The following is a 17,827-nucleotide window of genomic DNA, read 5'->3' as shown; positions in this document are numbered from 1 at the left end:
AACCTCCTATCTTTTTGCTCCCACTAGATGGTCGATGACTAGCTGCATTTTCAGAAAGTAGATCCTCAAATGCTTTAGCAAATGCAGATTTACTGGAAAATGAAGACGGTAGCAGAGAAGAGCTTGGCCCCAAACCCACTGCCTCGCCTGTGTGAACTCCCAGGCAAAACAATGCGGGTACAGCCACGCACCTAAGCAGCCACCTGCACCTACACCATGGAAATGTCCTTCCCTGATTAGGAAGGGATCAAAACAATCAGAACTCCTGATTAAGAAAAAACAACACTGTCAGGCACCCAAAGCACGATGCTGGAGGCATAACCCACCAGCACAGCAGCCCCGCTGCAGCTCGGTGGCAGCTCTGGCAGGGCAGGCAGCCCGCTGCTCCCGACTCCTGCTGTTTCCGCCTTCTAAGTCTAGAAAAGGCTGTGGGCAGGCTTGGGAGTTTCAGCAGGGATGAGATCCAACTAGAGTCAGATGAAGTCACCAAATGAATTTAGTTGTGACCTATCCAGGGTTTTGCTGCCCTCCTCCTCCTCCCTGACATGTATACGTTTGGAGGTGAAAGGCTAAAGTAACATGCTGATTTACTCCAAGCATAACGTAATGGCAAAGGAGATTTTGTAATACTATACAGCCCTCCTGACGGGGGGCCTGAGCAGCCTCCAAGCGCCTCACACCCCCACACAGAGCCAGGCGAGCAGGGCAGTGACTCAGCAGGAGATGGGCACTGAGCATCCGCCGGTTTCAGAAGAGGGCAAGTCTGTGAAGAAGGGAAAACCAGAGGATTAAACAAGGGGAAACGCAAAGCCCTTCTCCCAACACGGAGCTGCTGTTTCCTACCAAGAGACACTTAATAAACCCTGGCTGTCCGAGGCATGCAAAGCTAACTCAGAGAGCACTCTCATGGGAGAGCTCCTGCGCCAGCTATAGAGGGACTAACAATACACCTTTTCTACTCGCAGATGATGTAACATGATACAGAGAACAGGACTTTGTCATGCATCAACTTTTCAGCTTTTAATTTCAAGACATAATCTTTAACTGGAATATACATAATTAATTACATGACAAAGCAAAAATATCATTTGCTCTACTGTGTGTCTACAAACTTTTAGTCATCCCTGGGCACTAAGCTGCAGAGGCTGCTCCCAGTGATTTAGAGAATGCAATATGAAGTAATTAATACACTGCAGCAGCAGCAGCAGCGTAGTTTTTGCAAGAATTAACCTAGAAAACAGTTGAAATTGAGGTAGTCTTAACTGAGACTGCATACACACATTTTTCTTTTTGATTTGAAACCTTTGATGATAGGATGATGTCATCTGGCTGGTAGTACTAAATTTGTTGTCGTATGACATGCCTTTCACTTTTAAAGTGCCTGACTTCATGACTGTTTTGTATGCTGTGTTTGTTTTGAACTCAAGAGCTGTTTATGCCTACTAAGAGTTACAGGACAGGATCATAAAGCGGCTCTGGTAGGCGGGGAACTCCAGAGATACCTGCTCCAACCTCCCGTTCACTGCAGATCCAGCAAGAGAAAGCTGCCAATGGTCCCATCTAGCAGAGTTTTGAGTCTCTCCAAGGACAGATATTTCACAGCCTTCCTGGATAACCTCTTCCAGTGTTTAACCGTCCCCCACCGTAAATTTTTTTCTCCCAGTATCTAAAGCCATTTCTACTGTTGCAGCTGCTGACTGCTATTGCCTCTCCTCCTTTCACTGTGTACCTCAGAGACCTGGCTCCAAGTTCTCTACACACCTCCCCTATTAGACAGCTAACGACTGCAATGAGACTTTTCCCTCTCCTGAGCTCGCTCTTCTCCAAGCTGACCAAATGCAGCTCATGTGCTCCAGCCCACTGACCATCCTGGTGGCCCTCCGCCCCACTCACTTCAGTATGTCACCATCTTTCTCAAATTGGAGAAGCCAAATTCAGACACAGTATGAGAGACGTGGCCTCAGAAGCACCAGAGGGGAATAATCATTTCCCTGGAGCTGCTGGCTACATGCCTGCTAATGCAGCCCAGCATGGGTTTTGGCCTTCTTCCCTGCAAGAGCACATTGCTGACTCATGTTCATCTTGTTCACTAGCACCACCAGGTCCATATTGTGCAGCACTTCAGGAACAATTAGAAGGGGGGGTGTGTGTGTGCTTAAAGTAGTAGCGGAAGAAAACACCTCATCATATTACAACCAGAGCTGCTTAAGAAGCAAGGCGGTTCTACAGCATCCCCGTTGCTGGGAAACTCATTTCACACTTGGGGACCACAGGTTAAAAATGTACATTGGAGGGCCAAACTTCTGCAGGCAGAAATACATATTAAAAGAAAAAAAAGAAAATACGCCTTATGCCTCCTTGAGTCTGACAACTGACACAACATGAATGTGTTGACTGAAAACAGTTTTTTCAGATCCTGATTCAGAGCCTACATCTTGCACAACTTTGAAACTAATGTGGGCAGGGAGTGATATGGACCCCAAAAAAATAACCTAGTAAAATACAATTAATGCCTTGCTGCATATCAAGGTTTCCAACAGAATGGCTATTTACATGTGAACGCTGTCTTTTTAGGAAAATGTACCTCTTCTATTCAACCAATTATCATTTCATTGCCTCCATGTTCTCAGCACTCCTACACACCACGGTCTTTCTGTATATGAAAGCTCCCATGGGATTTTCATTTCACTGGATCATGTAATCCACTTCCATACAAACAATTACTCACAGATTCTATAGTTATTTTAATAAACTATGATTTGTATAACACTGAATCCATAAGTAAAGCAAATGCATACTCTACTTCAAATATCTCAGTGCTTCCTATTCATGATACTGCTGGACTAGCTCCACAGAGATTAACCTTAAGAAGCAAAGTCTAACAACCATGTAAAATTTGCCCAAAATGAATTTTCATTCCCCCAAAACTGTTTAATACATATTGCCAGCAAGCCCTTCTGAGCATCAACACTGCATTCCAGAGTGACAGGCAAGAATTTGCATTCATGTGCCTCTCTGAATAATTACAGCTGCTTGGGCAGGAAATCTATCTGTAATCTGCATGGGACTAAGAAACCCTGCTGCAGGGGGGATATTCGCTTGAGTTACTCCTAAAAGATAAAACCAAAGTCCATGGATCTCACTCAGGGTTCCAAATTGCCAAGAACATAATAATGAAAATTAAACCTCTGAAACAATACACACAACCATATAAAAAGACAGGACATACAGTGTTGCTTTACACTATACCATTAGAGCAAAATAAGCTATTCCTTTACTCTGTCAGCTGCCACACCGGAGAAGGGCCCATTTCACACGAAGACATCCCAAAATCCAAACCGACAATTCGTCCGTTTCCATAGCTTGTTTAAATATTGTTCCAGATCACTCTAAGTTTCTGTTTACGTTCACACAGGCTCACGCCAGTGTTTCTGTCCTTGCCCCTTCATCTGCACAGGACCCAAACCCACAGGCTCCACCTTCCCCCTCCTCTCCTGCACTTCAAACCCCTTCCTTCCCTCTGCCAGCCTCAGTAAGCAACGCAAGGCAGCTGTACACGAGGCCCGGAGATCAAGACTACAACCTGCATGGCGTATTCCTCTCCAGGCAGAACGATTTGGCACAGTTGTAGGATTTCCTAAGGAAGTTACATCCTTAAGTCTCGACTCGCTGATGGATGTTTACGTTTCCTGTTTGGACAGCCTAACAAAAAACCAGATTTAACACAAAAGCACCCTTCGCTAAGCATGGGGCTCTATGGGAAATAAGAAATAATTTCAGAGTAATTAAGCTCAGCCGTTTAATAGGTGTGCTTTCAGTATACAGAGCCTTCTCCAGCAAATATTAAATATCTCTGTATACTGCCAGAAAACTAGACAAACCTCTGTCAAAATATCACAGGCAAGTTTTTAATTCTGAAGTAAATAAGCGATAGCATGAAGACAGCAGAACTATGTTAAAAATTAAAAAGCCACCACTTTTAAAACCCCAACAGTTAAAATGCATGTTCAGTAAACTTTTATAGATGATATTCCCTTTCCCCTCCCACCTAATTATAATGAAACAATACAAGTAAGATGCTTTATCAGTGAGTCAGGCAGCAGAGATCTGAGCAAGATCCAAACAGCTACGCAGTGCTCAGCTAACACCATCCACAGAAGAAACATGGATGTTTTCCATTTACGTTCCCTAGGACCAATACTGGAAGTGAGCAATCAGCGCTGCTAGCTAGAGGCCAGGATTCAGGGAGCAAGGAGGACGCACTTATCCAAATGCTGTCCCAGTGCAGCGTGAGCCTTGCTGCCGCCGCCACCACATTTACTCCGCATTACAGCCTTCGTGCCATCCCGCTCAGTGGTTTGCGTGATTGAGAACAGATGTAGCAAGACCACTCGTTTCCAATTATCAAACAAAGGCTGAAAGTTGCATCCTCAAAATGAAAAGCTGGCACACGATTTATCTTCTTCCTTACCAAGCCTTCGCTATAATTAGCTTTGGGCAGGAGGAAGGAGAAAACACTGTCAGATTAAACTAACCTCCTCCCCAGCCCCCAAAACCAAAACTTCTGGAGATATTTTAAAAAGCAAGTCACTCATTCAAATGCAAAGGCTTGAAATGTAAACCTACTACACTTATTTTTTTCTTACTGCCTCCCCAAACCAAGTTTTGTATCTCAAAAGGTTAGTCCAATATGCCACCTGAGAGAACGTTCCTGTGCTCCAGCCTGCTTGTCATGATGTAGCTGCATCTCCCTCAAACTAGCCATTCACGCAGCAAAGGAAGACTCAAATAGCTTTAATCAGGCTCTCTTGATCCACAGCCCCAACTCCAAGTCACCTTTCTTTCACAATGCAGCATATTTTTCAGTGCCTGCTTTCCAGGAAGGTTAGATTGACAAAACTAGGCAGAAGCCAAAATGTCTATTTCTAAAAATGACAGTATCAGGTTCAGTTCTTACATATCCTAAACCCACTCTTTTTTTTTTTTTTTTTTTTTTTTTTAGCATGCCAGAAACACACTGCTGTTGCTATGCAGCTGAACGAGGTAGCTTAAAAAAACCCCACACCATGCAACAAAAACCAGAATGCAGCCTCCCACCTACAGGATGTTTCCAAAACCCACGGAGGCTGGGTGCAAATTAGGCGTACCGAGACCTTTTTGGTGATAGCGCTTGGGTGCAAGCTGAGAAGATGGTGCTGTCTGAAAGTTGCTTTCATTTCCTCACACAAACTGGGCTGTCTGTGGGGTGTTGTTTTCTTTTTTCCCCTCTCCATAAAGCTACCTCTCTCTTAGCCCCCGATTTTAACAAACAGCTACAAGTGCCAAAACATTGTGAAGGTATTTCCTTCAAGGAAGATCTAAATCCAGGTCAAGAGAGGTAGCCCAGTAACACAGGCACAGACTATCTGGGCTTCAAACTACCAATGCAGTATTGAGCAGAGTCATCCTCATAACCTTCTGAGACATTTCCATGCACTCACATGTGATTCCCGGTTATCGTCAGACAGTTTCACCCTTAAGAGCTGGACCTGCCCAGCAGAAGACACTCACCAAAACAGCTCTCCCTAGGCAGAGTACTCCCTAATCAGAAAACATGATTAATGAAGAGTGGCAGCGACAGAATGACAGCTTTATGAAAGTGAAAGAAGAGAAAATAGAGGGTACCTAAGCTCACAGGAACCAAGGAAAGATTTCTGCACGGTCCCTCTTACACTGGCTAGTAGCTGTTGTTTGTAAGGCATTAGGAGTCTTCTCTCAGATAGCTAGCAACTATCCTGTTGCAGTCCAGATGCTTGACAGACAAGGGGGTTATCACAAATACCACTTTTAGAAAAGCTCAAGCCAAATTTATTGGGTGTGATTTATGGGTTGTTTTTTTTTTAAAACAAACATTTATTACTGCCTTTCTTCTACTTCCAGTGAAATCTAGGGCAAAATTCTCATAATCTGCAACAGTAGCATTTAGGCCAACAACAAGCACCTCTGAAAATAATGTTTCAGTTCAAAAAGATTCAAAAACATATTTAGTAGCATTTTCCTTGACTAGCACTTACAGTTTCAGAGGATGGAAACAGTCACACCTGCCTACTATGAAGTGAGAAGACAACTCACTGCTTCTACTCTGTATTGTCTTCCCCATTCTCAGCAAGTTTGGGCCTTTAATATACTATTTTTATCAACACGTATGGTCTGTTTTACTTCAGTGGAATTACCTAGTTACCATATTCAAGGCAACCTAACTTTAGAGCAAGAAATGCCTTCTTCCCAGAGTAAGGTGAAGCCGTAAGTCTCCCTTTGCACCCTGCGCCAAGCTGCACACGTGCGGAGGCACTGAGCTGCCAGCAACAGGGGCACGTCCTGCAGTGGGGAGGATGCTCTGCCGCGTGGGGCCAGCCTGCGTCCAGCAATTCGTCGGTAGCCTGGAAGGCAAAGCCCAAAACAGATTTTGCTATAACGACTTCCATCGTGGAAGTTATCAGCTCATACTGCAGTAAAAGACAGGCAGATACACTCTGTAACACCCCACAGTTCATTACAGCCACGGGTGAGGAAGTCATGGCTTCTGTCCAGCTTTCATTATTACGGACAGCACCATCGCACATCAGTAGCTTAATGGCTGCTAAAAGGAAGACAACACTCAGGAAAACCAAACATTTAAAACAGATACCATTAGAAAAGGACATGCTCATAGATCAGAAAGAGGGGTTGGGTTTTTTTTTTGTTTGTTTTAATTTATTTTAGTTTAGTGATTTGAAGAAAAATAATCAGGAATTTAGCCCTCTTTGTGAAAGTTCTGCATACAAAACTAAATATAACTGGTGTATGAAGGACGAGAAAGCCATTTTTCTAGCAGCACATAGATAAACCAAGAGTTAGGCATGGTATCCTACAAAGGAGAGTACAACAGTTTGTCCCTATTAGGCCCCAGTGGTTTAGGCTAGGTGTGCCATTCAAACCTGAAAGTATTCAAACTCTTTGCACAGCTAGCTTTTAAACATGCGATGAGCTGCTCAACCACACAAGATGCCAGGAGTCTCGCAAAAATGCACTGTAGACATGCCCTGTTTAAAAAAATTCTCCACACAGCTGTTGATTTGTTTTTTCATTGATTTTTTTCAGTCATCTTTGATCATGCAAGTAAAACTATAATTAAATGTAATGCCGTTCTCTGAAATGAGCTCAAGTCTATTTTGGGCCAACAGCATTTCACTAGAGAAATACAGATTGATTACAGTTATTTACTCTGAAAGGTAACATCTCCGTGTGACTGAATTTTATGCCAAAGTGCCTGGTTTCCGTTTACCAGCTAAGTAAATCAGGATAAGAAACTTAACACCTCGGGCCTGCATGTCCCTGTCTGCAAAATTTAATATGTCCTTTGGAAGACGGGAAAACTATTTGTGGCTTTGCATACGGAGCACATGGCTGGGACTCGTGGTATAGGTTCAGCTCCTTGCTGCATCCTCAACTCAGTGGATAACTTCGGGCAGCTCCTATCATGTCAGCTTCCTAGGCTGTAAAACAGTATAAACTTCAGCCCTTTTTAAACCTACTTCAGAATTTGGATATCAAATCTTTGGTAGGAGCTGGTATTTTAAATAGCAACATTGGTTTTTTGTTTAGTTGTGGGTTTTTTTTAAGTGGGAGAATATCTACTGGTAAACTGGTAAGCATAAATTTACTCTGATCAACAAACACTTCTGTTTTAAAATATTCATGTTAAAAAAAGTAAAATGAGAAAGCCTTGCTCATATTGCAGGAGAGAGAAGTGAAAGGCAAATACTGAACCTCTACACACATGATAGATGCAGTTTAACTTAAAAGCAAAGCTGCAGTACACAAGTGCATTGCGAGAAAAGTACGTACTTCCAGATCTGTACAACTGCTGATCTGATATCATGCTCCAGGCTGTGCTTAATGACGTATTTATTTCATATTTCTAGACACAGACGGAACAAACCAGCCCGACAATGAAAGGCATAGCAATATGTCATATGGCGAAGTTGTACAGGCTGCTCCCAAGTCAGCATGGCACCACACTGACGGTATTAATCCGTTACATCTAGTGATGTTGCTGCAACACAAACATAGCAAGGACCAAACTAGTCTAGCTACTAAGGTTTTCATGGAAGTTAAAAGCCCATTCTTCTCCAGTATCAAGGAGAAGTTTCACCACAGCTTCCACATATTTTAAGGTTCCCTTTCTGTTATGGTTGACATTTACTTCATAAAGCACTTAAGAAGCAGATGAAAACAAAGTAAGTATTGCTTCCCCCCTTGAAGAAAGGGGGAAATAAACAGATAAAGGTGCCACGACTCTGTAAATCAGGGTAGGTTTCCACAAGGCAAAGCAAGCCTAAATAAGATTCCCCAGTGGCAGTTTTTATTTGTGCATTAAAGGTTTATTTATGAAATACACTGAATTGGATTATTTACTTACTGCCCTAAAATCATGTGATGTTAGTATTACCAGCTCTACATTCCTTTATATTGCCTTAGGTATGGATACAAATGGATACATAGCTTTACAAGACTAAGGAGCACTCCTCTGGATAAAAGGCTACTCAGATGCAGAATAACTTCCCAGTTTCTGGAAAACTGGGCAAGTATATAATTATATCTGTCATCATGTGCTTAACACAGCAGCCTCACAAAATGCCTTTTCTAGGCATAGTTCAGTGTACGATATGACAGGCAGAAGGACAAGAAAACCAACTTGTTGATGGCTGCAGAAAATCACATACAAGCTTATTGCAAAAGCATAATGGAGAACCCCACTCAGAGATTTTCCAGAGAACCCTTCCAAAGGCAAGCAGTGAGATAGCAACCAGTAGCACCTATGACACATCCATGACATGTCAGAATAACCAAAGGTAGACGCACAATAATTAATTTCAAATCTATTGCAAATTTCTGCTTAGGCATGTGATAGAAATAACAGCTTTGCTCTAAACCAGAACCTTCTCCTGCTCAGCTGAAATTTAGACATAGGAAGTAGGAGCTCCAACCTTTCTGCAAATAGAAATAGGTCTTCACAAAAGCACTTTTGCTCCTTTGTGCTAAATGTGTGCATCCGGACTTCGTTACACAACGCATCAACAGATTCAGAGAGAGGGACAGGCTAGATTTTGCGGTATTGAGACAAACCACACACTTGGGTCTCCAACACATTTCGCAACCACCCGTCAGCCTATGATCAACAATGAGATCCACTGCTGAGGTTATTGATGGCCAGCGATGCCGGTAGCAGCTCTGTTACTCCTCAGGCAGAAAAAAAAAAACCCACTGTGATTTTTCTTCCGACAAACAAGCCAAGTCATCCACATTTGTTTTCATCTAATCGAGCAAACAACTCGCCACTTTAGTCAGATATTTGCAAGCAGCATCATTTCCTGCTGTTTGAGTATCAGCTTTAAGGGGCGTGTTCTCTGCAGAGGCATTGCTTGCTGTCATCCAGGCAGTATTTAAAATAACTGTATGTTAACATAAGGGGAGCTACCGGCTGTATTATCACCCTTGGAGTCGGCAGCAAGGAGCACATAAAACCAGTTGCGTTCCGGGCTGCGCCGCGACCCTTATCAAACAATGCAAACAATTTTAATGAGCTTATCTGCCGGAACATATTGTCAGGGATGTTAATGCAGAAGCGCTGCCAGCAACGCATGCCAGACCATTCAACAAAAATCCCTACAACTGCGACAAAGGACGTGCGCCCCCCCCCCCCCCCCCCCCCCCCCCAAACGAAAAACGATAGATAAATAGAAGATGAGGCTGGCCCCGGCGGGCGGGGGGGCGGGTGGAGCCGCCTCCCCCACACACGCGCAAACACCGGAGAGGGGGGGGCTGTCACCCCCGCCCCGATCAGCGGGGGTCGCTGGCACCCCCGGGCCGCTGTGCGGGGGGCGCTCGGCCGCGGCCGCCCCGCAGGGCAGTGCCCGGTGCGGTACCCGGGCCAGGCAGGCGCTGCCCGCGCCCCGCCATCCCCGGCCGCCGCCTCCCGCACGGCGCCGCCTCCGAGATCCGCAGCGAGGTGCTGCGGCTCTTTCCAGGGGGAGCTGCCCGCCTGCGCGGAGCTCTTTATTTCCTTCCTTTCCTTCCCCCTTTTTTCCTTTTGTGTTTTTTTTTTGTTGGTTTTTTTTTCCTTCATTATTTCTAACCGCCTTTCTTCCGCCCGGGCGAGCGAGCCCCCGCAGACATCCCGCCTATTCACCAAGCGCCTGCCAGCCGGACAATGCGAGCGCCGCCGCACGCCGCAGCCCCCGGCCGCCCGCCCGCCCGCCGGCAGGGGCTGCAGCCCGCCCGCCTTATGCAACCGCCCCCCGCGCTGCAGCCCCCCCGGCCGCCGCCGCCCCGCTCGCCGCCGCAGTACCTGTAGGAGCGCTCCCCCCGCACCGTGTGCTTCCTGAAGGGGATGATGGTCCCGTTATCCTGGATGATGTCGTTATTGTTCTCGCCATTTGGGGACAGGGCTTGGGTCGGTCCGGGCATTGGCGCTCCCGCCGCTCCGCAGAGCCCCGCGCTGCTGGTGTGCGGAAGGTGGCGGCAGCCGACTGTCGCCGCCCGCCCGCCCGCGCCGCCCCGCCCCGCCGCGCACGTCAGCCCCGCCGCCGCCGCGCCCCACGTGACCGCCTCTCGCCATGGCAACCGGCCGACTCCGCGCCTCGCCGCCCGCCGCGCCGCGGCCGCCCCGCTGCGCCCGGGGAGGGGGAGGGGGCGCCCCGCCCCGCGCCCCCGCACAAAGAGCCGCTCGCCCCGTGCGTGCGGGGGGATCCGCCGTCCCCCGCGGGTTGCGGGCCCGCGGAGAGCGCCCGAGCCGCGGGGCGGCCCTGCCCGGCGCAGGCAGACAAAGCGCTGGGGCAGCCCCGTGCACCCCCCGCAGGAAGGCGTCCCGCTCCCCTCCGGCAACGGGCCGGGGGACGTGCCGCCCCCTGCCCGCCTCCGCCCGTGACAGCGGCGGCTGCGGCTTCGCCCTGCGTTACCCAAACGACGGGGACCTCCGAGCGCGGCACCCCACGGCCACCCGCCCCTCCCCGCCTCGGGCAGCTCCTCTGGGCTCGGCCGGAGCCCCCGCCCCCGCCGCTCTGCTGCACCGCCCGGGCGGCGGCCGCGCAATCCCAGCAGCGAAGCAGCGCCCGGCGCTCCGCGACACCTTCCCTCCGGTCCGGTGCGCCTGGAGCAACGGCCAGCTCCCCCGCCTGCTCCGCCGTCCGCGGCTCGCCAGAGCAGGTTCTGTGTTCCGTACGGTAGGCACTTTAACCAAACCGTGCATAAATGTTAAATGGTATGGGAACACGAGGGTGTCAGAAACCGTGGACTCCTAATCATTAAAAAAAAAGCATAGGAAGGTCTAAGTTCATGGATGCTTTTTTTCCCCTGTTCCTGCATCCACTGCTCCGCCTGGATTCCCTCCCAGCCCCAAGCACCAGGATAGCCAAGTGACCAAGCCCTATATCCCTGCTTACAGCTTCACTGAAGAGTGCAGTACAACACCTGCCAAGCTGCACTGCACATCTGCAGCATCCTCCTGTTCCCAGGCTTACACAGGGAAGCAAGCTGATGGCATGACTTGCCTGGGTCAGAAACATGAAAGGGGCAAAACCCAAACTTGCCAGGGTAGTGGCGCCGAACTCCTGGCGCTGCCATTCACACAACCCCTCATGTCTTCCTCCCCTTCATTTAAAAGGGTTTCTTATCCCCCCTCTTAGCATATCTCTACAGTTTCTGCATATCTCACCTTGCCTAGACACATCCTTCAAAGCTGGATGTTAACCACAGAGCAATGCCAGTCATAGACAGCAGATCAGAACTTCACCACAGTAAAGCCTACCCTTGTGTCCCAATAGTGGATCAAAACTCACACATTTACCACATTGGAAAAAAACTATCCAACTGTTTACAAATTGTTTTCTCTACAGAGAATCCAGCAAGAGCAACTATGGGCACAGACTCTAAACATCTCTGTAAGACCTCAAGGCTGTTGGATGTGAAAGAGCAAGAAGTAGTTGGGCAGATATACCAACATCTTAAAAAAAAAAAAGGCACTCCTAAATTCAACTCTCTAAAATTAATTTTAAGGTGACAGATCTATTGGAAGCAATGAGTATTTCTAATGTGTTCTCAGAGGCACATGCTAGTATCTTATTAAAAGGTCTGAAGTATGAGTTTGATCAGGTTTATACCTCAGACTTTCTGTGTGAAGAAAGCGATTTTACAAAATTTTAACCAATCTTTATCTAACCTTTCAGACTGAAATGCCACTTTGCTGAAAGCTTAGTTTACATGATTATGCTCATGATATGGACTCTGGGTTCACAGAGAGCTTGTAAGGTGAATACAATCAATAACTAAACACCAGCTGCACAGCACTTGGACTGCTGAGAAACTACTTGGATTTAAGTCAGATGTATACATTAATACACATAGAGAGCAATCTAACAAAACTCAAATTAGTCTGCCAATTTGTCATGGTCCTCTGAACACCAGGACAGGAGGTTTTATATATTCTTTCTGCCAGGTTTTCAAATATACTCAAATTTTTCTTTCAGTAACTGACCTATAGACATTTGCAGCTGACATACTTGATTGAGAAATCTTGCATTCATCTGGCAACAGTAAACCCACCAGAGAATTGCCTTTGAATCTTTCTCAAAACAAGCAACAAAATACTTTCTGCTAAAAGGCCAGTGTCTTAGTAATGCTCAAGAGCATGGAGAAGCCAGAAATGCTACATGGTGACAGAACATAAAAATAACCTATAGCAGGTTTTTATCTGCCAGACGTAACCCTACCTGCCCTGCTAGGCAGCAAGCAGTAATACACTCCACTACCCTAACTTGTAAAAATATTTTTATTTCTTTGCCGGTGGCAAAAAAACAGAAGCTTTTTTACTGATGTCTCCAAAACCGTTTTTAAAACATGTACTGGCAAAGCTACAGAAGTGCAGGTGAGGACAGCACAGCAGCCTTGCTGCCTCAGACCCCTTCTTGCCTCTGCATTAGGATTCAAGGTCAAAAGAACACACACTACCTCAACGCAACACCTTACCTTTACAGAGGCTGAGCCAGGCCGTGGCAAAAGAAGCTTGGTGATGGTTTTCAGAAAGCACATGCTGCTTCGGTTGACCTACCACAGTCGGGCAGAGCACGGGGCACAGTACGGATTCCATATTGCACAGCACTCCCTCCACTTACATCTCTGTTCGAGCACTGTATGCCCACAAACACAACTCTTGACGTGCAGGAAAGCACCAGCATCTTCTTCCCACTTTCACTGTTCTGAGCCAAGACGTCTCAGGCATGGATCCAGTGGCACAGAACAAGAAAGAGGAACCTGGTGCTATTATTAGGTGCCTGTGCATCTGTTCTGCCTTTACAGATTTTACATGAAGTAGGCGTACAAATAGAAAAGCAGGTTGAAAAATAAGAGGTCAGCACAGTGTTGATAAAAAAGCTCCACCTATGGTATGTTGAAAGCACTGAAATCCAGTACTCACAAGTGGTACGCAGACTAAGCAAAGCAAAGAGCCAGGAAAGGAATTAATGCCAAGGGGTGGAATTACAGAACCTGATGTAATAGATCTCCAAGCACCAAGAACCACAGAAGCAATGGCTGGAAAGGACCAACCAATCGAGGTTGTCCGGTCCAATCTCCCACTCAAAGCAGGATCACCACCAACACAAGATCAGGTCATATTTGATGATCATAGTCTAGTCAAATCTTAACAATCTCCAAGGATGGAGATGTCGCATCCTCTCAGGGCAACCTGCTCCTGTGTCACTTTAGCCTGCTGTTCACAGTTTCCCACCTGACTTCGGCTACAAGGCAATCCCATACTTCCCCCGGACAATATAGCAAGTACCAGGTGTGCTGCTGATGGGGAAAAGTCACCACCTTACCCCAGCACATGCATTTCAGTACTTTGATTTCTGCCACAGTGAACCAGGCAGAGGAAACACTGGTGAGCACTGCAACAGGCCTGAATGCCATTCTCCAAAATCTGGTTGCTCCTTCCCCCTCAAAGCTTTTGCTTTCAGTTCCTCTCTCCTCATTTGCTCCAGGCTTCACTTACTGCAATAAAAAGGCCATGTAGTGTGATTTATAACGCCTGAGAGTGAAATCCCCTAAAAGCCCAAAATGCAGTGTCAGAAAGACCTCAGGCATGCTCAAGCCAGAATATTATATTAGGCAGCTAATGTGGAAATAAATTATGAGTATTTTAGCGCTGATAAGAAGCAACCAATGCACAGCCTCTGAAAACAGAGGTGATGGCCACACTAGAGACTTCTGCTGATATATTTGTCAGAAGATTAAAAAAACACACACAGTTTTAGGGAGCTTTCTATGTGACACAGCCAAAGTATAAATACAATTAATGACCGCAGAAATTCCCCACTGCTTGGATAACTTTGGGGGCAGGGGCTGAGATCAAGAAAGAGATGTTTAACCCCAGAGTGGCCAGCAAACGTCTCTCATTTCTAATATCTCTGTTCATGTTGAAGTTCATAAAGGAATCAGTGTGATATTCCTTGGACTCTCAGAATACACCTCAGCTACAACTTCAAACTGCAGCAAACACCATGTAAGTATGACTATTTTGGCCCATGTGCTTCACTTTTTAGAGAAGTTTCATGAACACTCCTGTCAGAAGCACAGTTTTTCTACTGGGAAAAAGAATGAGAAATCCTGATTTCAGGCAAACAAGCAGTTAGGAGGTAGCAACAGCTTTTGAAAAGCAGCAGTCCTGGTCAATATAGTCTGCTTTCTAACTGTTCTCATAGTTTTCCTCTATCAGGATGAAGATTAATAGAATTGTGCGAAGCAACAGATTTACACACTGTAGAGCAAAATCAGTTCTTTAGCAAGTGTGTGTGTTTATCAGAAACCTGTGCAGAAACAGGCTTTCACTGAAGAAGGTGGCCAACAGCGTTTAGATCTGAAAGTAAATGAATAAAGAAAATCAGGAAGAAAGTTTGGGAAGAGCTAAAAAAAAGTTAATCTGTTAAGTCTTGGTCATATCTTGCTTGTTCAAGGGAGGCCCAGTTCATTAAGGTACATAGACATACTCTGTTCCCAGCATGAGTAGATTCAGTAAGATGGATATAACCATGAGCATGCTTAATTAGGCTGCATCAGAATCAGCCTAATTTCTGATAGCACACACCATGAATAAAAGTTTCATTTAGTAAATCAAGAACAGATGACTTACGAGATCCAGATTTGCATGTCATCTACGGTAAATACAAATGAGGTATCTGCAACTGCATGTCTATTAGAGCGCACTAGCTCACACCACCCTAAATCAGTGCACAGTTCTGACCTGTAACGATAACGTATTACACAAAAATGTCCATAATGGAATTAGCAACAGCAACGTTACTAGCACAATGAATGTATATCAGATACGATGTGGCATATGATGAGTTTTAAGCTGACCTGGGTTATGCAGAAAAACTCATATTTCTCATTCCACTGACATACTGTCAACTGCACTGATCAGCCCAAAGGAAAGCTCCTACTGTGGCATAAAAAATAACTCCAAGTGAAAATTCAAAACTATAACTTTACAGACTTTCCTTGTTTACACAGCACCGAATAAAACCTCCCACCTCCACCCCGTTAGTTCATTCCATGCCTTAGATTTCAGGGTGCATTGCATTTAAACTGACCATACCAAACAGCAAATGATAATTTTGTCAGGACAAAGAAACACTGCATGAGTTTTAATAAAACAGCTACTTATCACCCCAGACATCCTGTAGACAAAGAATGAGCTTTCCACTCTTGGGGATTATAGTGCTGCCACTTTAAGCAAAGTCTTGATTATTTGCCTTCCCTGGAGAGAGACAGATAAAGGGAAAGAAAGAGAGGGCTGTCCCAATTACACAATGTGCATGGACCACATACCTATGAGGTAATTCAAGTCTATTTTTAAATATATGGACATATTTATATTTCAGGGGTCACATTTAATATTTTAAGAAGTGTTCTCTGCCTGTGAGGAAGAGTAAACTAAAACTTAGTGTCTTTGTCAGCTAAGCATTCTTGAAAATTTAGTGTAATAAGCTGCAAAGCCAATTTGACCATTAGTGTATGAATTCCTCACTAAAGAGAGAGGTCTTCAAGAGCCACAGCCTGTGGGTATTTTTCTTTAAAAATGCAGCAGTTACCTTTTGTAGTTCCAGAAATCAAATAGAAATCAGAGGGTTATTTCAAGATTCAAACAATGTCTGCAAAATCAGGATTTTTTTCTTCAAAGAAACAGGATTTCAGAAGCCCTTGAATAGAAGATATATTTTAAGACTAATTATATGCTTTTAATATTGTTAGATTAAAATTAATAAATAGGTTTACTGGACATTTATTAAATCAAATCCTTTCAGGGTTTAGCTAAATCCAGCTGCTTTAAAGAAAAAAGTCCCTAATTCTTATTTAGAAAGAAGCACTCTTCAGCATACAAAGAACTTTGTACCTGAAACGCAAGAAGTTCACACTGAACATCCAAAACATTTTTATCCAGCACTTCCTACATAACAAAAAACTCCAGTGAGAGCAGGAAACACTCACTGAAGGATGTTTCCAAAGAATAAATTTTCACTTCCTTTAACTCCAGACCAAACCAGAATTTTTAATTCTTTGGTGCCTGTTACATTTGTGTTCAGTGATATCTACCAGGCTGTAGCTGAGTTTCAGGCACACCTGGGGTAGCTGCTTTCATCTGAAAACCTGTAAACTGAGGCTGTGATCAATAAATGCTTGGAGTGATGACTTTCTCACTCTGCCTCTAATACTGATTGAAAGGAATTGAGGCAGGAGACTGACTCATGGCTCATTCACGTGCATTTAGATGGAACTATTTGGCTGGGGCTGTTCTAGATTTAACATTGCCACTTCCATTTGTATGGAGGCGTTAACTAGCTTTCTAGTCTTGTTTTGTCAGAGTTCAAATGTAAAGACCATGGAAAGCCAAAATAAAAACATTTAAAATGTTCAATTAATCTGGATTCCTGGATTTTTTCAGAGAATGACAAAACTTTAATTAAATGGGATCTCCATTAGGTGAGAGGTCAGGTCGGAGGATGCTGGTCCAACACTAATCCCCACCCCCAGCTTTGGATGGTGAGATAGTGGAACAGGTTGCCCAGAGAAGCTGTGGATGTCCCATCCCTGGAAGTGTTCAAGGCCAGCCTAATTCAGGCGTTGAGCAATCTGGTCTACTGGAAGGTGTCCCTGCCCATGGCAGGGGGGTTGGAACAAGATGATCTTTAAGGTCCCTTCCAACCCAAACCATTCTATGACAAATGAAAGCGAGACTAGTGTTCTCGAAAAAGGGGATTCGGGGTTTTCAAGTTTCCATACAGTACAGCTTACAACTATTACCCTCGGAAATAGTCAGAGCTTCAGACATTCACATCCTAAACAAAATCAATGAGAGAAGTTATAAACAGTAAAAGCCTGGAAGGGTCTGGAAATATGAGAGAGTAGAAGAGAAGTCTAGCATTTCTTTATATATTGTCAGCTGTTGAGGAATCTTTGGCTTTCTTGGAGTTAAAGAGGGGTGTCTGGAAAAATGCAGAAAGATGACAAAATCAGGTAGGAGTGGACAATCTACCCCTCTGTTGTTCCTTCTTACCGTTTCATACAGAAAATAACAACATACTTTGAAGGCATTTCAGTCTAGTGATATATTTCATAAAAGCAACATTGGCTTGTGGGAGAGGACAAAGGAGAAGATTTGCAACACCATTTGTCCAAGGCAGAAGTTTTTCATGTGAAAATCTGATATGGCTGTATCCCACAATAAAGTGATACCTTTACTGGTAGATGATAA

The 17,827-nt window shown here is 45.1% G+C and overlaps 1 protein-coding gene across 4 annotated transcripts in view; it reads right to left on the bottom strand.

Moving 5' to 3' along the window:
• The window catches only part of MAPRE2 (microtubule associated protein RP/EB family member 2), an 89,052-nt gene that overhangs the window by 46,110 nt on the left and 25,115 nt on the right, over positions 1-17,827 (bottom strand). Inside the window, exon 1 of one of the 4 annotated variants that reach the window (XM_040586173.1) lies at positions 10,370-10,579. The exons of 2 other annotated variants lie outside the window; for them this stretch is intronic. In XM_040586173.1, coding sequence (XP_040442107.1) covers positions 10,370-10,488 — 119 coding nt within the window. In that variant the 5' untranslated portion in view covers positions 10,489-10,579. Of the gene's footprint in view, positions 1-10,369; positions 10,580-17,827 lie in introns of those variants that run through there. One more of the 4 variants, XM_040586175.1, reaches the window with a different exon arrangement.

This window comes from Falco naumanni, chromosome 3, assembly GCF_017639655.2.
Source record: "Falco naumanni isolate bFalNau1 chromosome 3, bFalNau1.pat, whole genome shotgun sequence".
NCBI lineage: Eukaryota > Metazoa > Chordata > Aves > Falconiformes > Falconidae > Falco > Falco naumanni.
Note: the sequence above shows the minus strand (reverse complement) of the source record. Positions and strands in the feature narration are given on the sequence as shown.